Source organism: Dermacentor andersoni, chromosome 1 (assembly GCF_023375885.2).
Source record: "Dermacentor andersoni chromosome 1, qqDerAnde1_hic_scaffold, whole genome shotgun sequence".
In the NCBI taxonomy this organism is placed as follows: Eukaryota; Metazoa; Arthropoda; class Arachnida; order Ixodida; family Ixodidae; genus Dermacentor; species Dermacentor andersoni.
The window spans coordinates 69,296,279-69,323,157 of record NC_092814.1 but is presented as its reverse complement, the minus strand read 5'-3'; the positions used below and the strand labels follow the sequence as shown (position 1 = coordinate 69,323,157).

Below are 26,879 nucleotides of genomic sequence, written 5' to 3'. Positions count from 1 at the left end.
GCGAGCCATGCATGTGCAAAGTTGCAACATTTAGTCCATTTGACACACTGGCTGAACAAAAGTCCCCTATTCCTCAGCCCATCCTTCATTGAGGCTACACTGTAATTGCACTCGATTTGAGCAGTATTACACAGAAAGAGCACAAAACAACACACAACATGTACAAAGCGTAAACGCACGCGCAGCGCCCATGCTTGCGAGCACTGCCAAGTCGGGGAACTATATAGCCATGAACTTTCTGTATACGCAGGAAAATCTACGCACTGTTGCTGGAATGTATATACCCCTCCGTGCCTGGAAGCACTGCTGTGGCGAGTCGTCGGTTGTACCTGCATTCTTTTTATTGCACCCTGGCCGGCTTCGGGTGTGTAAAAAACTCGGAGCACGAAAGTTCTGTAGCACCGCACACGACGAAAGCCCCGGGCGCGGTTTTTGGAACGCGTCGCTTACATGCCGAAAATGCAGCTTAATAACTGTGGATCTAGATTATAACTTGTGGGAAGCTTAGACACGGGAAAACCTTGTGTGCGGACCCACGATCCCTTTCTATAGGGCCGCATTCACAAAACTTTTCGTCCCTAAGTGCCGTTTCCAGTGCCGGCCGCCTTTCGGTATTAATGTGCCCAACATCGCGTTTTGCTGGCATCATAATAGTTTCGGACTGTTCTGGCACAAGAACTCTTTTGTGAGTACGGGCTTTGATCTGCAACAGGAAGGAAACCGTTTGTTATTTCATTTGATACCTTGAACTCTGGTTTAGAGAGATGATGAAACTTCACTATGACAATGTAGAAAGTGAATCAGTGCTTCTGTAAAACTTGAAGCAAACAGCAGAATGGTATCGTTGAGAGTAAAATCTCTTCGTGTCAATGTAAAGTCACACTCTACGAAATTCGCCTTAAATTTCAACGTGCCTATAGTCAACGTGTTGGGTGTCGTCCGCTGAGATATTAACACCAAAATTGAATACGAAACATTGAGAAACCTAACACGTGCTCGAGCTGCGATGAAGAACACTATTTAACTGGGAAACTCTCGAAGAATCACACCGTACATCGAGGACTTACACAATGAGGAGACGAAAAACATTCTCAAGGTGCGAGGAACACTTCAAGAAGGTTTGCAGAGCACAATAAATAGATATTTCATTAATTACAGCGTAACTACGAAGACTCACTCGAAAAATTCAAAAAAATGCGTCATTCTATACCACCTTGGCTTCCTTTCCAGCGCCTTGAAATTATAAATTGTAACTCTGACACATTTATGTGCAGTACACGATAATCTGTAATTGAAAGGATTAAGAAAGCAAAGAACACATTTGGAGAATAGAGTATAAAGCTATCCCCATCTTAAAACATAATCGTTTGTCGGTTACAAATCTCCTACTAACTTCCTGTCAAAATCTGCGACGGAACTGTATATATCAACTGCAGATATCCAGCCTTTGAATAAGAGAGGAATATTTAAGAGGAATAATGTGCTATAAGTGTAATCTGGAAACCTGGATTGGGAAGAATTGAGAATAAGAGTTAATGGAGAATACCTTAGTAACTTGCGATTCGCTGATGATATTGCCTTGCTTAGTAACTCAGGGGACCAACTGCAACGCATGCTCACTGACCTGGAGAGGCAAAGCCGAAGGGTGGGTCTAAAAAATAATCTGCAGGAAACTAAAGTAATGTTTAACAGTCTCGGAAGAGAACAGCAGTTTACGATAGGTAGTGAGGCACTGGAAGTGGTAAGGGAATACATCTACTTAGGACAGGTAGTGACTGCGGATCCGGATCATGAGACGGAAATAATCAGAAGAATAAGAATGGGCTGGGGTGCGTTTGGCAGGCATTCTCAGATCATGAACCGCAGGTTGCCATTATCCCTCAAAAGAAAAGTGTATAATAGATGTGTCTTACCAGTACTCATCTACGGGGCAGAAACCTGGAGGCTTACGAAAAGGGTTCTACTTAAATTGAGGACGACGCAACCAGCTATGGAAAGAAGAATGATGGGTGTAACGATAAGGGATAAGAAAAGAGCAGATTGGGTGAGGGAACAAACGCGAGTTAATGACATCTTAGTTGAAATCAAGAAAAATAAATGGGCATGGGCAGGACATGTAATGAGGAGGGAAGATAACCGATGGTCATTAAGGGTTACGGACTGGATTCGAAGGGAAGGGAAGCGTAGCAGAGGGCGGCAGAAAGTTAGGTGGGCGAATGAGATTAAGAAGTTTGCAGGGACAACATGGCCACGATTAGTACATGACCGGGGTAGTTGGAGAAGTATGGGAGAGGCCTTTGCCCTGCAGTGGGCGTAACCAGGCTCATGATGATGATGAAGTGTAATCTCCGAGCTACATGCAGATTCTACCATTGAAGCGGTGGAACTGCGCGAAATTTTGCCAATCGTCCGACCCTCTATATATAGTCCCCGTCTCGATCTTTCTCTTCCATTCTTCACTTCATGCTTCGTGCACCCGTGCTCGCTTTTTTTTTTATATACGTCGAGTCTATATAGCCGAATTTCCCACTAACTGTATAAAAAAAAAAAAAAAGTGCAACGGCACTTGCGTTGCTGCTAGTATTCACTTGAACTGGGGTTCCATTTGTGCTTGACATGGCGGAATTACCTCGAGCTGTCTCTGACTCTTTAGCGCGGTCGATGTATAGAGACATTGACTCACTTACTTTGTGTACTTTGTTTGTATTTAGTCCTGCGCGTTCTTTTTAGTTCGCTCTATTTCGACTTGCACGATTGGTCCGACCTCGCTGCTTCGATCAGTGATACACTCAGCTTCTGGTGTGCTTGTCGCCCTATAAAAGAGCGGCAAGAAAGTGCCGACGTAAGATACCAGTGCGTTCTTCGTGGAATATACAGATGTAGACAGCTTGAAATCCTCATGCTGATTCGCACATGAGTAAGAACAGAAATATAGAACAGCTTACCTAGATTTCTTTGTGTTTCTTTTTTCGTTTTGCACATCCAGAACGTCAGCGTATGCACTGACAGAAAAGCACAGGAAGAAGAAAAAGAGGTATGAATACCGACAACAAAGGGATTAATTACGTGTAATTAGACAAAATAAAGATTAATATGGAAAGCAAGACCCTACGACTGAAAAAGAGCAGTGTCAATGCAAAAGGCAGATTGTCAGACTCATAGAGGCAAAACTACGAGGGGTCAATATAAGCGCACTGTTAAGGTGTAAAGTGAGTGGTAAACTATAGGTTGGAGGGGCTCAAGCCAGTAGACGCGTACTTTATTCCACCGTTACTTGGCATTCGAGCAACACATGAACGATACGTTCCCCGAATTCTATATTGAGCGACTAATTGTGCATCGATCGTGAAATATCGACGTGAAATAAAGACTCTCCCATGTTGCTACACAGTGAACTGTCGGGAGTCGTCAGTTACACTGTCAATTAATTGATAGACTCTGTAGGCAACCGACGTTGCCGATCATGTCGTCTGGCAAACGGTTCCTTCTATAAGAAATGATATGCTATATTGAAAGATGAATGTTCGTTCTTGCCAATACTGCAAGATATACTCGTTTAAAGAAATGTGCGCACGTTAACACCACAAGCCGAGGAACCGAGAAACCACGCATCCTCCCTTTTTTTTTTTTTTTTCCCCAGCTTCGAGCACCTGCTAATGGTCATTTATGCAATCAGTAAGACTGCACTTATGATGGTATCAGGCAATATTGCGGCGATATTTTACGCGGCGATTCCCTTTCCGCTAATTGATGCTGCATCCTTGATCTGGATGAGAAACTAAGAAATAAGCAACCTGAGGGATAAAAAGAAATCTTTTTTACTAGGTTTGGTGGGTGCAGGTGGCGAGAGTGTCAAGAATAGGCTTGCGACGCCATGCATAGGCGTGCGATTCAGAAGCCGTATCTGAACCGTGAGGGGCGCGTTGCCGGGAAGCGAGGATGTGCAACGGCGGAAAGCACATGCTGTTCCTAAGGCAACGACAGATGCATCCGCCGGAGCACGCGAGCACGTGGTCCACGCGCTGGCGCGCCTCGGAATTGCCGCCGGGCACCGCTGGCGTCGGCGTCGATCAATAGAGCGCGCGCGGCGCGGGTGGCGGCGGCCCCTATCGCCGGGCCCCGGCGCAAGACCCCCCTCGCCGACGGTGCGTCCAATGGGCGTACGCGCCCGTCCGCCCGCCCCCGGTGGCGGGGAGGGGCGAGCGGCGCGCGCTCCCGTCCGGCCTTCTCCCCTCGGTCTCCGGCCGGAGGCGTTGCCCAGAGCCGCTTGGGGCGCCACGAGCGGACCCCGGCCGAGCCCCGCGGCGTCCGCGCACGGATACGAGGAGTCAGCCGGCCGCCGGACTCTATGGTGGCGGCGCACATGGAACCCGCCAGAGCCAGCCCTATGTCGGCGCGGGCCAAGGACTTCTCCATCGATGCCCTCATCAGCCGCCGACCATGCGACAGCTCCAACGACGGCTCGGACGCCGACACCCCCGGACCGCCGCTGCTGCTCGACGCCGGTGAGTACGTGCGGGGCACAGCTGTCAGTGGACGCGCGCGCTGCCCTCCCGCTTGGTTCGCCGGGGTCAAGTGGGGGGGCCCGTTTGGGGCACGCGCCGGCGTGCACGGGTCCTCCCGGAGGGCCTCCTCCCTCACGTGACCTCGACCTGTCACCCGCAGACAGGTCGCGGGCACCTGTGACCGAGCTCCGTGAGGTTGGTGTGAGCTGCCGGGCGCACCCCCCCCCCCCCCCCCCCCCACCCTCCGTCGGACGCGTGCCACTGGATTGCGCTAATGATGCTTCGCTGTAGGCCATTACGGCACTCTCAACGCTGCTTCCTGAGTAGTCCCAAGCGCCGGCGAAACGTGTTATTATTGTAGGACGATCTCCGTGCCTCGTTAATCTGGCGCTGTCATTATACACGAGGTACGATATCGCTCAGTGTTTTCTGCGCCTGTTGTATTTTACCGAATGCATGAGCGCCCTCTGCTTTTGATTATGTGGCTTGAAAAAGTGAGTGTGAAAAGTTTGTGTGCTCCTGCCACAACCACAGTACGAATGAAATTGCCTCAGATGCTGGCTTGTGTTGTTTACGGACATTTATTGTTTGTCACGCAGCCAAATGATTTAGTCACAGCCTTTGTCAAATGTTGTTATGAATAAGCAGCATGCTTACATCGCATACGTCTAATTTCAAGGAGTGATATCGTGCGACTCATGACTGCATCGTGCAGGCAAAAGAGAGAATGAATGGACATTTACGGGTGCACGTATGCTCCGCACTAACGATGATTTCATGATATCGATGTGACGGCGACGAGACATACTTCAGTCATGATACATCAATTTTCAATGAAAATGACAGTGCAACACTGGTTAATCCCGCGGCTATGTGGGTCTGGTGCACTCCGTTCCGTTGGTAAGTTACGCATGCTGTCGCTTCATTCGAAGAGACCGTGTGAACAGGTAAACGCAACGAGAGGGTAATCATGGCGCCATAGTGGTACACATCTTCGCATATAAACTAGTTTTGTTGTACACAGCCCACTTCACGAACCAAATATTTGATCGAATCAGAATTTCGGCGCATTGGACACGGGTCAAAGGGAGGTTAATTGCACCACAGAATGCATAAGCCCCCACTAAAGGAAGAGGCTATTCACCTGTACTATAGCCCGATTTTCTCTCGAGCTGCATGGTATAATGGAACGATTTATCTTGTTATTTATATACAAAATGGTAGCCTGGGTAACAAAGATCTCGTCCTCTCATTTTAATATTATAGGCACTAAATATGATGTTATGTCAGTCGGAACACATAATTAAGATTTATTTTTTGATGGAGTTTTCTTTCTTCTAATCTCTTGATACTTCAGTGCATCCAGTGAATCCAGTAGCCCATTGCTCAAAGTTTCATTAGTATAATCTGCCTATAGCGGAATCTATAAATAGAGCTTAATAAAGGAGCTGCTAATGCTGCGTGTAGTTTGATCCCTGCCGGACCTTCCAATTTAGCAGAGAAGACCTCGTGGAAACTATACCCTCCTCACCTACTTCCAGCGATGCTGCTGCCCTCTGCTTACTTGTTATTGGCTATTAAAAATAAAAGTATTGCCACTGAAAGAGCCGCTTATATCCCAAGATCTTTGCGAAGAAAGAGAAAGGAGTTATCGAAATAACGACACAAATCCATTGATCAGGAGAAACGTTGGAAAAGCTGCCCTCTTCACTTTGCCTCTCCTGCTTCCGTGCACCAGTTGTTCGAACGTCATTATTAGTCTCCTCACGTGGTCATTGCAATAGGGCGATGCTTCCATGACATGTCTACGAACATCGGTGGCATTGCTCTCAGGTGTGTCCCGTGAAACATGCCGCATGAAGTTGCTTCGTCTGTAAACCGTTGTTTTTATTTTATTTTATTTTGTTTTCACTCTATTGCTATACCGTAAAACACTCCTCGTCCGATCGATGCACGGCACCTTTCCGTTCACCGTTAACTATACATACACTTCAAGTATCATTCTCTGCACTCTATTTCAATTCGCATTCGCGAGTGTCCTCCTTTTGATACGCTATACAAGAACATAGTGTGCGGTCGTACAAGTTTGACACATTCTTTTTAATGAGTGCTAGTACTTTACTTCTTCTAAGTGTACGTCACACCTTGAGAAAGCGCATGCCCTCCGCGTTGTAAAATGCGGTGCTCCCAAGCGCACGCATTACTGTAGACAAAAGCCTTAATGAAAGGTTAAAAATATGTTAGTATTTATTATTTTGATTTTCTTGCGCACAATCATCCTTACTATAGCTTCTATACAGTTATCGCCTAGTGTAGAACACTTGTTTTTGCCAAATACAGTGGAGCAGGCATTTTATATTTAAGTGCCTGCTGCGTAAACGTGCACGTCGAAGTCATGAACATAATGAGAACTGGGCGTTCACAGAGACATTCCGATTCATATTTAAACACGGCAGGTTTATGTGGCAGACTGTCAACACACGTTGTCGTGACTTTTCTCTTTCCTTCTTCCTTTATCTTTTATCTCCATAGAGCCTTCCCCACGCACAATGTAGCAAACCATGCAGACTACTTCCTCGATTGACCTTCCTACTTTTATTTTCTCTCTCTCTCTCTCTTGTTTCGTTATCAGCGCGACTGTATACACTATACCATGGAAATCCTCACTGCGCGGATTATTTTAACACCAGAAGTAAATAACCACAGAGCTCGATCACTTTGCAACCATTTTGTAAACACAGTTGTTCTGGGTTCGAAGGTTCATTCGTGCCAACTGTGGCAGAAAGAAAAGAACGCACAGATGCCTTTATTTCATTCAAGTTTGCATGACGGACATTTTTATTCGCTCCTTTATAAGTGTGCAGAAGCAGCAGGTTATGTGGTATGTGCCTGCATTAGGGCTTTGGGGAGAACCGGTTTATGCCCTGATTTTCTTCAGAAAAGAAGGAGTATAAAGTTAGAACTTCACAAGCGATGCAAAACGTGCGCGAGCTGGCGCATCAAGGAGCATGCGTTACGGCTTTTGAAGTATACTGTACAGGGTCACGAACGCGTGCTTGCAAAGTTTGAACTTCGGAATGCGTTGTGCTTCACTTTGTTCATACTACGCACTACGCGTACTCAGCCGTAAAGGCGTGCTGTAATATAACAGCATTTGTGAAATAATGTTTTCTTTTACGCTGTATTCCGTTACTTTCTTTCTTTTAGTAGTTATCTCAAAAGAGCCCCTGAGACTTCTGAGCTTCGTATCTAACGTATCATATACCGCGTCATGATATAAACCATTTAAATTAATAAAATATGCCTAACCGTTCCATTTACAAATTTATCGTCCACCACAGTGTTTGAAAGCTGTGAGACATTTCGTTCAGATATTTTATTGTTCCGATGAAATCGACGCATCAGAAGCAAGGAGACGAATTAAAACACAGATTTAAAATATTTCGTTGTGCGCATGCAAATACAGGACTGTACAAAATCTTTAGACCATACGGGGCCCGCATTTTTGCCGTAAATAACAAAGTTACAGAATCAAGGCTTGATACTAAAAAGCACAGTCATAACGACCACTGCTGACGGTGCAAAGATTTACACAGTTCATGCTATCGTTTCAACATGTGTGTGTGTGCGTGTGCTTGAGATTTTTTAAAAATAAGTTGTGTGATATAATGTAATCTTTTTCCGTGCGAAACGGTGTTGTGTTAAAGCGACTATATATCCATCAATCAGCACAGATATAGTGTAGAGACTGGCACTAGAAACGCTACAGTAGTCATTTGTTCAACATCCAACATTGTGGTACGTTTTATTGGTGCAGAAAGTCAGACGGTCATTATTGCAGTTAGCAAACTGCAATCTGGTGCAGACTGCAGACTGGTGTAATGGCCATTTTAGTGTGCTATGTAGCCCCACAAACGCGCCGAATGTTATCACATATCTCCTATATCTAATATCTATATATGCAGTTATCCACTTTCCCCATACAAGACAGCAAACCAGACAGGCGTCTGGTCGACCACTATTCATCTCTATTGTGCGCGTGATACGTCACTCACTCATGATTTCGTCGCACACTGTACTTGTCACTAATATTTAACTTTCGTGGCCGTGTCATCATTTCATTCCACAACATCCTGAGTTGTACGTCGGGGCCGTCTTATGTATGTCTACAGGTGACGGCCGTCCAGCTAAAGTAACGCATTGATTATGGACTCTCTCCTGGATATTTTAGTGTAGCAGTCGGGCGTGTAGTAATTCATTAAGCAAACCAGATCTTCCCTCACGTCTAGTGCTTTATTGGCTAAACTAATTCACATGCAGTGAAATGCTCCGTGAACTGTTGCTGGCATCGTCTGTATTTATTTATAGTTTCATACATACAGACCTTCGTACACAACTGTAACGGGTGGGTAAGAAGGGCGGGTAACACATGTAATGGGCGGGTAAGGACCTGTGCTAGCCTGACTTAACCGAGGCATTGTATGTCATGCATGTGTGCGTTGAGAACTGGCGACTCACAAACGCTAAACCCGAGGGCTTAGTTTTTGTAGGGTCACCGTTGTACCCCTTGATGCGTGGATATTTGACATTCTTGATGATTATTGGAACGTAATGGCGCTTCTTTCCCTTACTTATATGCAACACCACAGTGTGTTTCAGTCACGCCGTTGTGCTGCACTAAAGGGCGATTGCTATTTGCAGCGTGGTTGTACGCATGACTGTGTATATACGTACAGGGATCAGGGCGACACATTCACAAAACTTCTCTCGCGCAAGTGCCGTCAGCGATACGCCGTAGATGCGGTAATCATGTCGTTATCGTTCTAATCACTTACGTGAGGTCAATCAGGAAACGCATTTACGCAAGAGAAGCTTTGTGAATACAGGCCCAGAAAGTCTGGGTACCACGGGTGTCGCGAAGAAGCTGAATTTTCTTTGCTTCTCATGCAACCTCGAGTATAGGGCGATGCAGCGCGCGCACACTGTAAAATAATTTACACCCTAAAAAGTGAAAAGGGGTGTAAATGTGTCTATAACTCACACCCTTAGGGTGTCCATTACAAAGATAACACCCGAAGGGTGCGAGTTATAGACACATTTACACCCTTTTTCACTTTTAAGGCTGTAAATTATTTTACAGTGCACTTGCATGCGTGACCATTGTATACTGCAACACCCACTTCGAGGCTAGGCTCGCCAACGGCAAAGAAATTTAGCTCATTTTCACCATTCCCGCAGTATCTAGACGCTTTATCCTGAATATGTATTTAGATGGAAAAACAATGGCAGTACAAGCGCCCAAATTGTTTGTAAAGTTGTGTTGCCTTGCTGCAATGCACTCAAAAGCCCCTTGTGGCTGCGAATTCAGTATTGATCTACATCATCTGCACCTCAGATGACCACTCTTTTGCTGCCATAAATGACATGTTCAATGTTCTCTGTGTTTGATCTGCTTCGACATTATGTGGGAAATGATTTCGCCACGTTAATGAAACTTAATTTGTGAACTTAATCCTATAGAGTATATATGTTGACACGAGTTAATTTGTTTATTTACCAACATACAGGCAGTCACTCAGTGGCTGAAATCTTTGTGCACATCCGTTCACAGGCATTGCAATAATTTTTTATCAACAACTGGAGTAGATTGCGCTGACTATAGTCGCACTCGCAAAATAGCTACGCAGTCTATTTTCTTGCTTGCATCTGCAAAGTGACAAAGTATACAAGGTTTGACTTGCGTGCATTGTAACAAAGAACTGCTTGTAGAACTGCTGGTTTCTTACAGCATATATAAAAACGGCCTAATTATTCTACAGACATTGTAACGAGGCACAACCATCTCATCTCCCAAAACAACTCTCTCTCTCTCTCTCTCTCTCTCTCTCTCTCTATGGACTTTGTTTATTGAACGAACACTTCATTTTGCACATAAACTATCCATGAACCGTTCGCTGTGCACTTTTATAACAGCTTATTGGATATCGCCCTTAAAATGAAACACCGTGCCGTTTCTTCTGAGTTTTGCTTTTGGCATAAAACACTTAAACGAGGTATGCAAAATACTCCCGTGAGGGCTGTTTAATCGATTCAAATTCTAAAATGGCAGCCTGTAACCGCAAAAACAAGCACATTGCTCTTCTATATATATTTAGGTGCGTTCCGAAAGCGCACGCGTTGAATGAACCCCTAATGAATGTTTGGTCTAAACAAGCCGTTTTATGTTCTGTAAAACCTCTACAGACAGGATACCCACATATCAACTTTTTCATAGCTTTTAATTAACAACTCTTCATTAACTTTTAATGTTCTTCATAAACACATTGCAATTATTTTGGCTTAAAAGTCAATCAATGAGCCTTATATTTAGGAAAACCGCGGAAGTAAGATGAAGTGATCGTCATTAACATCCGTACGTAACCGAATTGTTGGCTGTGTCGCGCATGCATAGTGTGTTAACATCAACACCCAGTAGGCCTAACAATTTCCGAAATGGCTGTGGCACCGGGTGGTTTTGTGTTTCTAGTATATGAAAAGTACCTGCGGTAACGTTTGCGATATCAGGTGGTTCGCTGTAACTGGGGTGGGGGGAAGGGGGAGAGGGCAAATTGCTTAGCAGTCCCTTGCAATTGCACGCGACAATCCACGTCTCTGAGCACGACATTCTTTGTTAGCAGGCGTGCACATTGTATTCCGCATGCAAATGTTTACATGACCGCCTTTTTTTTTATTGTTTGAAAGCCATAATCCGAGGAAATTGCGCTGTCTTTCGTGCAATTAGTCATGCTTAAGACCACGGAATCAGTCGTAAAGCGCAGAACGGACGCAGTTTCTTGAGGCCGTCGACAGAGGCGCTTGTGCTAATGCTATAGCTAAAGTTCTTGACATAATGCACGCATAATTCTCCTCCCTTGTGGCCCTCATGCGTTCAGCACACAAAAGTTTATTCAAACTTGGGTTCAACTGCAGAAAGCAGGAACACAAACATTTTAAGAGGTCGCATGTTCTCATTGTGTACATTCACAAAATACACGTGGTAAATATATACAAGCGACTGCGAATATTGTTTTTTGATGTATCTTAGAATTACAGCCCAGGTCTCATATGCTGCTTCAAGAAGTTGTACCTCGTTATCGTCGAACGGCAAGCCTTGCATCAGACGAGATCGCTTTGGTCTGTATTTGATGCAAACGCCCTGAGGGCAGGTCATCATTCATCGAAGCGTTCGAGAAACGACGAAATCATTTCTCTGCTATAGCGTTCCTGCACTGGTTCATCGACCTCCGCAACTTAAAACACACCTGTATGTGTAAGCTGAATCTCGAGACGTCGCCACGTAGATCTCCGGCACGACCGTACTGAACGTCGCCGAGAGCTTACTTGCGGCGTCTACGCTTCGCTCATGTCGGTCCTTCGGTACCGGGTAAAAAAGTGAACGAAAAAGCAAAGGAGCCAGGAAAGTGAGGGAACGCCGAAACATACAATGGCCTGCATGCATGTGTGCCCCCGTGATGAGTCAAGGCGAAAGGAAGCCGTTCGGCGCCTCTCCGCTGCGGACAATGCGTTCAGGGGGATTGGCGAAGCCCATATATATGCCGGAACTGTCGTGTCTTAATAAGGCCTGTATTCACATCTTTCGGAGGGCTGCCGAAATGCGCTTCGCCGCAGCGCGGCTGGCCCCGCGCGCGGAAGCCCCGTTTCCCAACGCCGGCGCGTCGCCGCGACGAAATGCGCCTGCATGAATATGCACGCGCTGATCTGCGCAAACGCCACGCGCTGCAGCTGCGCCTAGTGAAGCGTGCCTAGCTCGCTCAGCAAGCTGATTACAGATCGGGGACAATCGCGCAGACAACAGGATGTCGCGCGCCTCCTGCGCACGGGCTGCCGTGCATGCAGAGAGGCGCCCCTTCTCTTCTGTGTGTATACTTACATGGCGAGAACGATACTTGGACACGGCTTCGGTGGCCTGTTGACACGGGTTTCGCGCGCCGTTCATTACAGCCGCTGGGGAAGCGTGGACAACGACGCCACCCCCGTAATGGGCGCCGCGGAGCGTGTACGCCCGCTATCGATGGCGTGTCCCGCTATCATCCCATCTTCCCCGTGCGGCCCCCTTCACGCCCAAGTGCGCGGGACCCGGGCGCTCGCGGGGGCCAAGGCGTCGCGTGTGCGGCACTTCGTTCCATTGGCCGACGGTGCGCGCGCTCCGGGCGTCCGACAATGGCTCCGCAACAACGGCGCCTAGCATGCAGTCGCTGCGGTGGCCCGCGGTGCGGCCACAAATTTATTACCGCAGTCACGCAGCAGAACCCGCTGGCCTTCACTATGGAGGTGCCAGCGATGTCTTGCAGTTCGGCGATCCAGGCACCACAAGCAAGTCTGGTACACGCCTCTCCGTGCGCGTGTGACGAAGAGGCGTCGATGTAGTCGCAAGGAAATTGCGCATGAAGCTGGTTCCGGTCGTTACCTGCGTAGCTTTGCATACTCTTCGGTGCTCTTGTGGAAGAACACGCGGGCAGCTTTGTTGGGAACAGAGTTTCACAGAGGAAGAGAAAAAGAAGTTGTTGAGCACAAATGCAGGGATTCTCCACAAAGCAACATCGCCCAACCCTTGTCCCGTTTTGAAGAGCTAGCTGAGCTGTTGTCTGTGGCGGGTATGATATATAAGGACTGTGCCTGGAGGAGAGGGCACCAGGGGAGAGGATGGGTGCGCTGTAGGCCGAGAACCAGTCGATCGTCCCTCCCTCCCCCTCCACGCACACACACACACACACACACACTGGCCATCGTACCACCTCAAATCCTTGCCGGTACATGCATACATTCGGTGACTTGCTGCAGTAAACTTAATCCACCAATGAAATCCGAAGAAAATGCAGCGATAACAATGCAATGATACAGTATAGCATAACACTGTGCAAGCGCATTTGCATTGAAATTCAAGAAAGGCAAGCATGGCGTTAATTTTTCTGCGCTAGTAATTCGCATAGGAAACCGAAACAGCTTTTCGAACGACACTGCCCCTCTTAAAAGTTATCTAGGGCTTTCCTTTATTCTCCATTAATTAATTAATATATTCAGCCTTCAGCATGAGGGTCGTACGTGGACGTTTAAAGAGGCGGGCTTTTGATGGAGCAGATGATTTTTTGACAATGCGCGTCCGGGGAAGTACGGAACGAGGCCCGTCTGCATTCATATCGCGATGTATGACGCAAAGGCATAATCTCTTTCTTCATAAGGTTGGACAGGGACCTGTATAAGGTGTCTTTGGAAGTTTTCTGATCGCGATGTAACTTCCGGTCGCCCGTATATTAGGATATCGCTACGCCAAAAAAAAAAAAAAAAAAAAAAGAAAACGAAGGTTTCACTGCTATCCGCTGTAGGTTTATCATGCGTAAGAAATCCTATTTTGAGCGAGCAAGTTACGTAACCTAAGCACAAATTTGCACGCACTTAACACTATACGTCCTTCGTACGAGAATGTATTTAGTATAAATCAAGAGTTCTGCCAGCACATATCTAGAATTGCGGCTCTACCATGTTTCCGGATTTCGTGTGCAATGGTTAGAGGGAGCGGAATTTTTATATCCCGCCGACCGGAAATTACCTCGGGCCACAGTTTTCCATTTATTTATTTATTTATTTATTTATTTATTTAAGCCAGTGCAGCATTGCGTTATTCAATGAAGCAGGGATAAGCCTCCGCGGTTCTGAATTTATTTGCTCTCGTGCGTCTACATTGTATTGTTCTTTATTTCGACGGGTGGTTGAATGTGTAGACTTTGCTTTATCTCTCGAAAGACCCTCTTCGTGTGATGCTCATCCTTTAATGGGACTCAAGTCTCGCACAAAGGCGTTTTATTTAAAGAAAAGTCGAGCGCATTTTTGTTTATTCACGAAGAGATGTCTATTCCGTGACTACGTTGGAACGCGAAATATACTAGACTATGGTTTGTTTCTCAAGATTCGCACTAAATTCCGTGACCCATCGACACCACAAAGTTCTTGTGGTATACTATCCACGCGTTTTATAGCGTCAACTGTTAAAGTTATCGCTCCTGTATATTCGGTGCGGTTGGCTCTGGTAAGTCACTCTCGAGTAGAGATGCTACACGGGAGAACCAAGCAGCTTGCAAGAAATGTGTGTGGCCACTGGTGAAAGTCATAAAATTGTTTGGTAAAAATGCTAAAGTTCCTAGCAATTACTAGAGGTCGATAAATTGCGCAGCGCACTGCTCGGAGAGAGAGAGAGATTTAACCAGAAAAAAGTCCGGTTTGCTACCCTGCACGGGAGTAAGGGAAAATATTCGTTTTAAACATGGGAAGGTAGAAAGATGACTATGGAAACGGAAATGGGCGCTCCAAATTCTGAAGCGGCACGCCACTACCACAGTCTATCTCGCAGGCCCTTACGCCGCAGCAAGAGAACTATAGCGTTTTATATAGCTGCCTTTAGCGCATAGGTCTGTTGTGCAGTGCCCAAATATATTTTCTTCTGACGGTGGCCGGCTCTCCAGCGTCTCTAACGCGGTACACAACACCAGCATTTCCGTACTATAACGTGGGCAGGTTCACAGAAGATGTTCGATTGTTTCAGCCGAGCCACAAGTGTCACGGGCTGTCGGATAATAACGAATATCACTCGGCAAACTCGACACTGAGCCACAGCCGATAAAACGGAGTTTATTCACACCTTGGTAGCCTAGGCGGTAGACAGATATTCTAGACATATATTCAGATATACATTGAAGTGACTCTTGAGGAATAAATTCGAGTGACCGCTCAGTCAGCTGTTCTGGAAGCGTTGTGCTCTGTAGTGTCTGTAAAACTTTTCGTGGTCGCTAAGAGTAAATATAGGGAGAGATAGAAGGCTGAAAAAGCGGCAATACTGTTGTGCACCTACATAACAGCACAGAGCTCAGGCAGTCGCACTAGAAGTTCAGGGTGGTTTTCATGCGTCACTCTGACAATTAGAGGAACTTAAAGGAATGCTTTGTGAGCGCGGTTTTAAGTGGAACAAGGCAGCGCGCAGGAGCCCGCAGCCGCCGAAGGAGGGCGGCGCGCTGCCGGAGATCCTTCTGAAGAGGCGGAGCTTTCCTGACGTCATATCGTAGCACGAGTGCGCTCGCGTAGCGGCCTTATGTATGATGTCGTGGTCGTGTATTTGCCTTTTTATTTCTGTTTACATATGTTGCTGCTCACAAAAGAAGCAATTCCGTTGTACACCAGTAAAAATCCTGCAGTACTTTAGTGAAGCAGGAAGAGGCGCTACTTCCTGAACCTTTCTGAATCTGTCATCATGAAGATGATGTAGAGAATCTGGATCTGTACCACAAAGCACTTCATGCGCTAAACCAACTCGTAAGAGGAAGTCCCGAAAAAATAGCGATACGCAAAAAATATGTATATATTAGCAAAAGGGGTATGCCAAATACGGTCTGACAAAGTACTCGTATACAAATGAAAAGCCCTCTCAATTAAGCTCCTGATGCGCATGAAGCAGGGACGTATTTCTGCAGAGGAACGATGAGTGATCGTTTTCGGCCTCCTCGTGACCTGTTTGCCTTTCTTAGGATTATGTTCTCAAATACACTATTTAAGGAGGCTGTTGCGACATCACAGCATTCCCCGATCTCCTGTAGCTCCCCTATAGCATCAATATTTACGCATCATTCGCGGCATGAGCGTCTGCTGGCGCGTATGATTACAATCAGTGCTTCGACATCTCCTCATGGTGTAGGCAGTGTTTTCATTTTAACAAGGCGAAAAAGGGCGCCTAGAAAAAGTACACAAAGAAGTGATATTACATTAAGTCTTGTTAGCAAATTATGTTTCTGTTATAGCAATACGGCCACTCTTGCTGTGAGAGGAGACTTGGTAGAAAAGACGCAAATATGAAAAGCGGGTGGCGATGCCTTTCTGATATTTCCGCACCCGGTTTCTCATCGGGGTCGCAGCGCGGATTTTGACTGCGTTTACTTTGGTCTAGTTAATGATTTATCGGTAAATGATTTATCGGACTGCATTGCATTCGAAATGAACAAGAAACTGAGCCATGAAGTTTTGAGAAGTTTTTTCGTGCGCTAGAATGGCCCACACGAGAAAAATACTTCGCAATCTCTATCGTCTCACTGACGTACAGGCGTATGGGCGCGTTGAGGTTTCGGGAGCAGGCAATGAAACAATGCCGTCGTTGCTTTCTGCGCAGCGATGCGCGGGGCCATGATACGAGGACGTTCGCTTCTCAAAACGGTCTTAAATATTTCCTCTTGCTTGCTTCTTTTCTCATGGGACTGGAAAGGGGGCATTGTCGTTCATAGGCTGAAACGAATTTTTAGCTTTGAACTTTCCCTTCTGTCGACACTTCTATATGATCATGAGTACCTTACTGGGCCTTAGGGAAGGCTTTGGGTAAGGAAGAACTGCGGTTATATGAACGCAAAGCAAGCGTTATTAAAGAAAAAAAAAGAAAGCAAGAAGCACCAGCGTACCAAAACACAAAGAAAAAGCGCTATTGAATAAGCACTGTGTCATGAGATCATATATATGATCTCATGACACGCTCATAAAATGGTCATTTCAACGTAACATGTTGCGCACGACGGTATGCGCTAGGTAATAAAACACGGCATGCGGAACCCGGGAGAAATTTCTGCAGCGGTCTGGTTGCAATGTTGACGCAACGCGTGTAAGAAGGCGCCTTTTCTTTATATCACCATCCGTATTCGGAGGTGCAACGTTAAGAGCCACTTGCAAGATACGCCGCAGCAGCTTCTTACAGTGTCAACGTTCACCGCGCGGCTTGAGTCTCCGGTGTCGCATGGCGCATGTGAGGGAACTCGGCGGCGGAAAGAAGCTGCAGTGCCCGAGTCGACGGAAGCGAGGCATCCGCGGCGGCACGCGAGCGATTCGTGATGATACACATTGCGCGCAGGGGCGCGATGTGGCCGTGCCTCCTCGCTGGCGCGCTTGCGACAGAGTGCAACGTGTGTCAAAAGAGACACTGCCGAGCGACCGGCCGCTCGACTTGACCCCTGCTCGAAATGACTGCCTTCGTGGCTGCCCACGGCCGCGCTGCGAAAAACCTGTCGTTGGAAAACCGCCTTTCCCGCGATGACCGCGTGGTATATTTCACAAAACTGTCTGCGATTGCCTCGAAAAGCTTCGCCGGGCTGTCTCGCAGAAAGGCCGACTCTGTCGGCTATTGACCTGCGAGCGTCTTTGGTCTCGCTCACCGCAAGAGACGAGAGAGGGGCTGGGGGGAGAGCCCGTTCGGCTTTTCTCGCTTTTTTTTCTATTTCATTTTTTTTTCGATTCTGACCGCGGACGCCGCCGCGTCTGCCATTTCGCCCTTTCGTGTTTTGGGCGGCCAACATCTCGTTTCTGCGACCGGCGCCTTCGGTAGCGCTACCGGGGCCTATCGACGGTTGTCCAGGGCGAGCAGCTGCCTCATCGGAGTAAATGTATGAGCTCGTATAGGCGAAAAAAAAAAAGTGTTCCTCGCAAGTGCGTTGGATGTGTGGGGCCGTAAGCAGCGTTTCAACGTGACGTATAATAGATACAACAGACCAAGGAATCTAAGGCCTTGATTTGTCAACGGTCTGCAGAATAAACACTGCCACGTGTGTATAACGTGATTGCCATAATATCTCGAGGGATTTAGACTATGTGCTGCCTGCCCTTTCGACTCAAAATTTCTGTTAACAGCTGTGAACAGGAAATGGTGGCTCGGATCCCCGGCTTCGGTTCCAAGTTATTATGACAAGTCAAACACGGTTTTCCATCACTATCGAGTTTCCACAGGGTATGGCTCACTTGCTTACTTAGAGGGTGATTTGGGGTTGATAACTAGTTATATGCATATTCCACCAACTTTCTTTGGTTTCATCCTTAGCATTATCCCTTTATATATATATATATATATATATTGTCTGTTTCGCACATCTACAGCCACCGTCGCCGCCGTAGTGAGCGGTCAGAATTTTCTGTCACTGTTCCATCGAATTTGATATTTCACGGCCGGTATTAAACCTTCGAACGTACGAACAGGCGTTGCGACAAAAAAAAAATCCATCATGTTCAGGGGCGCATAATCATACTTGCAAATTAACGTGCCAGTGAAATTAAGGCACTGCATACTGATACACCTCGCCTTACGCGTCAGAATGTCTAACCACACGAACACCTGCCGAAAAACGCACGTGCAGACACATGCACACACACACGAGCAAGAAACTGTGAAAGCGTTAACTGACGCCGCAGAGGCGCCTACGCGATTGCAGGGAGCACTGCGCTCAATGAAATAAGAAACTCTAAAGGCAAACGCCGATCTACAATGCCGTAAAATAGCAAGGAATCGCCGTTTTCTGTGGCGCGGAAGCGCGACGCATCAAAAGCGTGGTGATAACCTTATTATAACTGCTACGCAAGGTGCATTCTAGTCGTGCGTCTCAGAATAAGAGCCAGGGTTCATTCGGGGCACCTTGGTGAGAACGGGATTCCTTCGCAGCCCGCCCGTGGCAACGCCGCGCCCCTCCTTTGCGTGAAGCTCCGGCGGCGGTTCCCCAGCCGCGCATTTGCTCCCCAGCAATATCGAACCGCAGCACGCCCGCGACCACTGCTGCCCGCGTCCTTGCGTCGCTTGAGAACCTCGGGTAATGCTAAGCACCATGGCATGTGGCGCCACCTGTCGCCACTCCGTTCAACCAACCACCGCGATCCGCAACAGGGAAAGCCGTGTCTTGCCTTGGCGCTCGATAAGTCACGAGGAAAACGTGCCGTGTGAGCCGAGCTATTCGGAAAATGGCCGTGTCAAAAATAAAAACAATAATAAACAATGTCCATTTCTTTTGTTACCTTGCTTAGGTGCCGCACCTTCGTTGAGTTTATTTTCGAGCTCAGACACAGGCGCGTGACGACGTCTGTGTCCGCGAAAGCATCAAGTTCTTTCAGGTATTCTCTTTCTTTTTTTCTTCTTTTCCTTCTTTTCTCTTTCTTTTTCTGCGCTATCACTGCTTACAGCCTGCGAGAAAAATAAGCTCTCCAGTTTTTCTCCTGCGACGCACCTACGAAGCTGGACATCACGAACACAAAAGGTGGCATAGAAATCGTATGCCGCGTTTAGCTATAGAAAGTATTTCAGCTTTCTTTCGTGCAGTACGCACATTTGAGGTTTGAGAAGGAGAGAGGAACGTCCATGTATTGTGATCTGTGTCCAGAGCTGAGATGTAGACAATTGCTTGCTCAGGTTGACAGCGAATGAAGAAAAGAGAGCACATGCACCATATTTCGGCCGCTGTTATTTATAGCTCTGTTCTGGCGCGTTGAGAATATACCATAGTTTATATCATTGGAGTCGTCCATCAGCTGATTTGAAATATGCTAGGTGGGCTGTTGTTCTGAGCTACCGTCGAGTCGTGTTCGACTCCTTGGTGGTAGGACAATCCAACTCCAGTGAGACCTATCAAGCACGACTTCACTAAGCTCAATAAGACGTTTGTCCCATGGTCTGAAGAATTCCATCCATCTCTTGCATTGGCGGCCTCGTTTTCTTTTGCCATCAGCTTTACAGCACATGTTTAAGTAGACAATTGCTCCGTATGTTCCCCAACGTAGACATAGCCCTCGCTCTGGCAAGAAGTTATCATTTAGTAAACGCTGACACATAGCTACACATACAGGCAGGATTACTTGGACTCGTGCGAGTACGTTTTAACGATTGATGTGGTCAGCGGCGGTCGCATGCAGTACCAGGAGCTTAGACGTATAAGCCGACCGCGAGCGGACGTGTTTGCTCGCTCCGTCAAGGCGGCACCCTTCGTCGAGAGAGAGGACGGAAGGGGAGCCGCCGAGCTGGGCGGTTGTTTCAGCTCCGATGCAAACAAGCTGCCAGAGCGGGCACGTGCGCGCTCTGGCCCGCGCAACGGCCACCCCCCGCGGGCGCATCTCGGCAGCCCCGCATAACAACGGGCACCCGCGCACTTTTCTTGTCGTCCCCGGGACGGTGTCACGGACGCAGATCGGTCACTGCGGCCGCGCTGACAGGCCGTCCGCCTGACAGCGCCGAGCCGGGCCCGCCGCCCCTGGCCGCGCTTCTGTGCGCCGTCTGACCCGTCGCCTGATGGGCGCTGGCGGGCGCGCACGGCTTTGTCTCAGCTCTGTCAGGCGGATAAAGGTGCAGCAGCGCGAGGGCTCGCCGAGCTACGCGGGGCTCTGAATCAGCCACTAAAAACGCTCGCAGCCAACCGCATTTTTTTTTTTAGCCCACCGCGAGAGCTCGTTAGACTTTCAGGCGTGCGTGTGCGTGGCATTCCTCTTGGCAATAGTGCCTCGCATGCGTTTCGTAAATCGCGAAAGCTGTTGCAGTCGATCGCACGGTGCCTTTTTTCACTTAAGCGTTAAAGGCATTTACTCTGCAATGATAAACGCTGACAGCATTTTGTCCTGTTGTTGTATAGGCCAAATAATACTCATATGTCTTTTTGCTCAAAGAACGGTGACGACAGACAATGACAGGACAAAAGGCATTTCGTCACACGCGCTGGAAACATCTCCGATAGATTTCGTCCTCCAGTGGCAAACGGTGCATATTCTCCTGGGAGTACCCAACGTCAGCAAAAAATATCAATTAAGAGTACTGACTTCAGCCTTTGATTACAAGACTTGTGGTGGCAATACCTAATTTCGTGAGTGCACATACACCCAATAGCGTGAATAAGGATAAATGGTTTTCGCGCGAGATATAAATGGAGCGGTATGTAGACGACAAGGCTGGAATCTGGTCGCGTTATGACCACCTCTCTGCTTCTTCTTTTTCCAAATAATAAGTTTTCTGTTGCTGAAAGCAGGCTGAATTGGTTGCTGCCATTATGGAACATATGCTTGCATCGCTAAGGAACACTAACCACAAATATCAGCTTGTCTTGCGCATTTCATGCTTGTTTCGTTCTTCTTGGGGATGTAAACATGTTTTACAATAAACTTGCTTACTTGGCGAGGTTATATGGATCGCGCGAGTCCTGCGTATTACAACTCTAGCAGGCACAAGTGTCCGTTTTTACAGCGAAGCTGTCTATGACTAGGATCTGGGAAAAAAAAAAATGTGTCCGAGATGTTGACAAAACCAAATCATCATCCACAGATTAGCACAATACATATGTTCGTACCTTTTTTTTTCAGTATTCTGGGTCAACTCTGTGTCGTGCGCTAAACAGCTTCACTGGTCATCCACCTTGACATATAAATTTTCTCGAAGATTTGACGGCCGTTGGCGGTGATGTGTGTCTCTTCTAAACGACTCACGCACTCAGCTAATTCTGTAGAACTTGTAGGATGACCTCCAATGCGAGCACTACCACCCAACCCCTATATAATGAATGTTCTGTATCTCTCTTTTTCTCTCGAAAGATAGATCTACGAAACATCCGCAGTGCTTTCGGCACTGAATCCAGCCAGGCCTTCCGTTTCTCGAAATCTGGTGCCTTACAATAATCCTGCAACTTATAAGCTGACCTAAATAAAAAAAATAGAAAGAAAAAGAAAAAAACTGCAATAGTTTGTTCTCTCTCTCTCTCTCTCTAGTTTCGTTGCGCGCAAGTGCTCTGTTTATTTATGTTTATTTTTATTTCTATTATTACGTTTGTTGCTGACATTTTCCTGCACCATTGCAGCGATTTCTGTCGCTTAGGAGATTTAATTGATAACGTCAGATTGATCTTGAATTCTGTTCAAATTTCACGATTCCCGTTCACAGTTTCGTATGCTCGTGTTCCTTACAGTCATCAGCGTTATAACACTCCCATCACTGTACCAGCGCACAAACGGCTCCTGCTGCATCCGAGACACCGTAGCCGCACCTTATACTGTTTCCAAAAGGCTAGAAAAATGAACAGTGGGATATATCATATATCGCATCAGAGGCCCATGTGCATCCAGAGAAGCCATCCGCCGCCGTAACACATGTAGCGAATATATGGCGTTCCGCTGCTGAGGACCAGGTCGCGGGTTTGACTCCCAGCTGCGGAGCCCGTGTTTCGATGGGAGCGAAATGCAAAAAAAGAAGAAAGGAATAAAAGAGAAAAAGAAAAGGAAAGAAAACGCTCGTGTACTTAGATTTAGGAGGACGTTAAAGAATCCCAGCTACACAAGATAATTTCGAAGCAGTCCACAACGGCGCTGCTCATAACCCACTATGCACTTTTGGGACGGTACAGCCCACAATTTAATTTATCCTGAGAAGCTGCGAAGAAGCTGCGTACCGCGTCTAACAAGTTTCCAGTAGGTTCTAAGAACCCATGTTTCCAACGCTTCGTCCGACGGGTCGCACGTTTTTGACGCATTATGCTTCCCACTTTACGGGCAAACGACTCGATGTGCCTATACTGGGTGATCATTTTTAAGTTTTATGGAATTTCTAAAAATCGCCTGTGGCAGATAGCATGGTTCTACACCTTGAGCAGGATTATTTATAGAGGCGGACATTACTTGCACGAATCGGCACAACTTGCCGCAGGTGGGGAACGATCCCATGTCTTCGGTGCGAATGCGTAATGCGAAGACGTAGGATCGTTCCCCACCTGCGGCAAGTTGTTTTTTCATCCAGTTTCATTACCATTAATTTATAATTTCTTTCATTCATTTAGCAAGTACAAGTAATTTCAACTATGTTCTCCTTGGTGTCTTTGTTGGCTTCTCATGATATGATTAATAAAAATCGCGCCCCTCGGTTAACCCCCTTTATTCTCGTATATATATATATATATATATATATATATATATATATATATATATATATATATATATATATATATATATGTGCGTGGGCGCGCGCGCGCGTGTGTGTTTGTGTGTGTGTGTGTGTGTGTGTCTTTAAGGAATGTAGCAAGAAATTGTAAGGCTAGCCGTTGGTTTAAAGGTGAAGGCTTACATAGGACTTAGTAGTTCCCTAGATCTAGCGGTTCTTGGGAAGCAGAGTTGATTCTATTGTAATAACAAGATCTCTCGTCTCTGTAACCTGGACATTCTAACAAAGCGTGTTCCACGGTGTCTGACGCACCACGGTTATCACAATACGGGTTGGCGGTCACGTCCAAGGTGGTGCAGGTAGCTACTATACGTATATAGGTTAATGCGGCGATGAATGCTCTATAAGGCTGATTCGTAGTTCCATTACTTAAAGGTCCGCAATGAAATCTGAACTAAAACACTCCTCGTGATTTTTAGTCTACATTAGACAATTTTATCTTCAGCACATACCTGAAAACTCTTTTTTTTTTTTAATTATACGACTTGCTAAAAAAAAGAGGTGGGGGAATGAAAGAAAGTAAACAAGAAGTCTTTTTACTTTAATTAAATTACAGGGTCTGACATGCCAAAGCGACACACTGGCTGTGAGAGACGTAATGTTGACCACTTGTGGTTCTTTATAGCATGCAACTAAATGTAAGTATACACGTGTTTGCCTTGCAACCACATCCATATGCGGCCGCCGCCCGGACGGCTATCGAAACCGCGACTTCGGGCTCATGCAGCAGGACGCCATAGCCACTGGGACACTGCAGCGGGTCTTGATTGTACTTCACGCGCAACTTGTATGAAATTTATACGCTTGTGGCTTATATAGGATCCACATGAAGAGAAGCCGTATACGAGATCAACGTGGACAATACACTATAGTGTTTAAAATACGGCAAAAAATAAAGAAGGAAGTGGGAAAACTGGGATGGCGCACAATGCTATAGAGCAACTGCATCAACTGTTCTCAAACACACGTGCCCATTCATTCTAATAAATGGCGAGAAAATGAAGCAAGCGTAACGTTCAACTAAGACAGTAGGATGTCACCACCGATTTTTTCTTTTTTACTCGCGTATGACAAGCACGTCATGAAGTTAATATCATTCCTCGACAGCGATATTGAAGTGATGCTGACGACGTCACGCTGGTTCGTCAAACTATAGGATATGTATTTGCTAACTTATCGTTATTCGATTATGCGGTGTAGGTATGTGCCTCTTATAATATTAATAGTATACATTTACTTGACAGAAATGCAGACGATTGTGTTTAAACAAAGATACGAAGGCTTGGTATTCAAGGCATATATATCCCCATGGATAGGACGCCTAAATAAGTTCTTTCTTTTTTTTTTTTTTGCGACACAAACGCTGGACACAGGAGCGGGGTGTTAAACCAGACCCGCCTATATAATGTGCTTGAAAGTTGTACAGAGGCAAAGCGAAAACCCGGAAAACCCGCGCATGTTGAGATAGGAAGCTACCCAAACAAAGCCTGCAGATTACTCATGCGTGTTGGTTGCATAGCTGATCCCTCGCGGGGTAGCTCAAAAAGAAAAAAAAAAAAAAGAGAACTCACTGTTCCGTTGTCGGTCTGGTAACCACGTGCGAGCCGCGTCGTGCTGGGCCCTTCGTGCACACCGCAGTCGCATGCATGCAGTCCGCCACAGAAGCTTCGACGTTACGTTCTACGCTGCCACTGATTTCCCGTCTTCTTTTTGGCGACACAGCGGGGCTTGAACGAAGAACGGCGTCAATGGGCCGTGGGCACCACGCATTCCAAAGCAGGAGCAAGTTGTTGCGCTAGCGCGCGAGCCACTTATATAGTTTTACGCTTGGGAGCCAGCTCGCCGTTTCCCGGCGCAGTGTCTGAAAATTCGCTGACAGCTCTTATCAGAGAAGCGGAATCATTCAGAGACATCTAGCAGATTTCCTTGTCACAAACCCGCGAAGCCGGCGCCAACAATCGCAGCTGACTATATGTACCGCTCGTTTACACCGCACGCCACGGAGTGTTAAGGTGTTGCTGCTCGAGTGGATGCCTCAGCTTAGCTATAGTTGAGTAGCGCAGCTATAGGTGTCATTTAGGTACTTTATCGCTCGGAGAATAGCCGGTGAGCGAAGCTATAGATGCCACCGCCAACGATGTATTCAGGACGCATCTACAGTGAATCTTGTGATTGAAAATATTGTGATAAGAACAAAATTTGCACGCAGGGAGATTTCTTCCCAGTGCGTGATGATCGCAAAGGACTGGCGTTTCTTTCCTTTGTCTCTATATTTTCCCCCTGTTGAGGAACAGTTACGTGTGACCTAACTCCCAACCCTTCACCCCTTTTCTAAATTGAAGTCGCCGCTGCGATATTGAATTCTCCATAAATTAACAAAATAAACACATGCATAAACAAGTCGTCGACAAGAACAATACATTGGGTACTTGGCAACATTATCAAAGTAATTAGTTTGTTTGAAAACAGAAAAGTGAGTGGGTTACAGATTTGTGACACAAAATTTAACAAAATCGTAGAAAATAGTGCTATTGCTGATGGGCGCTGTGGCTTTGTTAATAGTCACTGTGGCTCTGATGACGTCGTTCATGCGATAGGGCTTGCCGTTCTAATGGAAAAGACAAGGGATCGAGTACTAGAGCTTTCCGCGACGAAATGTTGGCATTAACCGCGGTGGCCAGTGCCGGGCTACCCATATATGGTTGCGAAGGGCCGCGGCCAGATAGACGAGTTACGTGACGCAGTCATCAGGACCGAACAGGAAAGGGTCCTTGCAGTATACAAAACTTCTCCAAGTGCCGTTCACGATTGGCCGTCGCCACAGCCTTGTCCTGTGATCAGACTATTCGGTAACATCGGCGGCCTCCCGAACGCCGGCTGATGAGGAGAAGCAATTACATAAGCGGTAGAGAAGCGCATGCGCTCCTGCAACGCGCTGGCCATGTGCTTGCATGGTTGGACGTATCTGTCATCAAAATATCGTACCATTTCCCTGCCCTTCTTGCCCCCCCCCCCTCCTTTTGTTGTTGTTGTAAGGCGTCAGCATAGTTTAGCTGCACGCTCAAGCTGCCATATAGCGCTTCCTGGCCAATACTGCGTTCCCCATAAGGCAACAAGACCATGGTACCTGACGCTCTCAACGGGCGCTTAGGGACAACATAGTGCTATCGTCGGAAATATGTCTTCCGCAGTTTGCGCTATTGTAAATTTATCTCTAAGTAAATTATCTTCAGCAAACGGGCCTATAGTCTACGGCACCACTTATCGCAATGTGTCTCTGCCTGCAACGATAGTGTCATTCGATAGATATTTCAGCTGCATACAGAGTGAACGTACACATATAGGCACACTGCCTGCATTGTAGTCCTCCACACTTATGCCATAGTTGTAGTCAACGTTTTCAGAACCTTTCTTTCCTTTTCGCTTCGCGTATGTACCTTACCCCAGCGCATAGCAGCAGACCAGAGATCTGCAGCTGACCAGCCTTCCTTTCGTGCATCACTGTAGCAACTTGTGTCTCTCTCTTTCTCAGACTCCCATTCTAGGGCAGTCTCACGAGACACGCTTGAAGT

General features: G+C 46.8%; 1 protein-coding gene across 2 annotated transcripts in view; it reads left to right on the top strand.

The window, feature by feature from the left end:
- The first annotated feature begins 1,411 nt into the window (after positions 1-1,411).
- Positions 1,412-26,879, top strand: part of LOC126544103 (T-box transcription factor TBX10-like) — a 116,147-nt gene continuing 90,679 nt past the window's right edge. Inside the window, exon 1 of one of the 2 annotated variants that reach the window (XM_050191315.3) lies at positions 1,412-4,505. In XM_050191315.3, coding sequence (XP_050047272.1) covers positions 4,349-4,505 — 157 coding nt within the window. In that variant the 5' untranslated portion in view covers positions 1,412-4,348. The remainder of the gene's footprint in view (positions 4,506-26,879) is intronic. The other variant, XM_050191316.2, reaches the window with a different exon arrangement.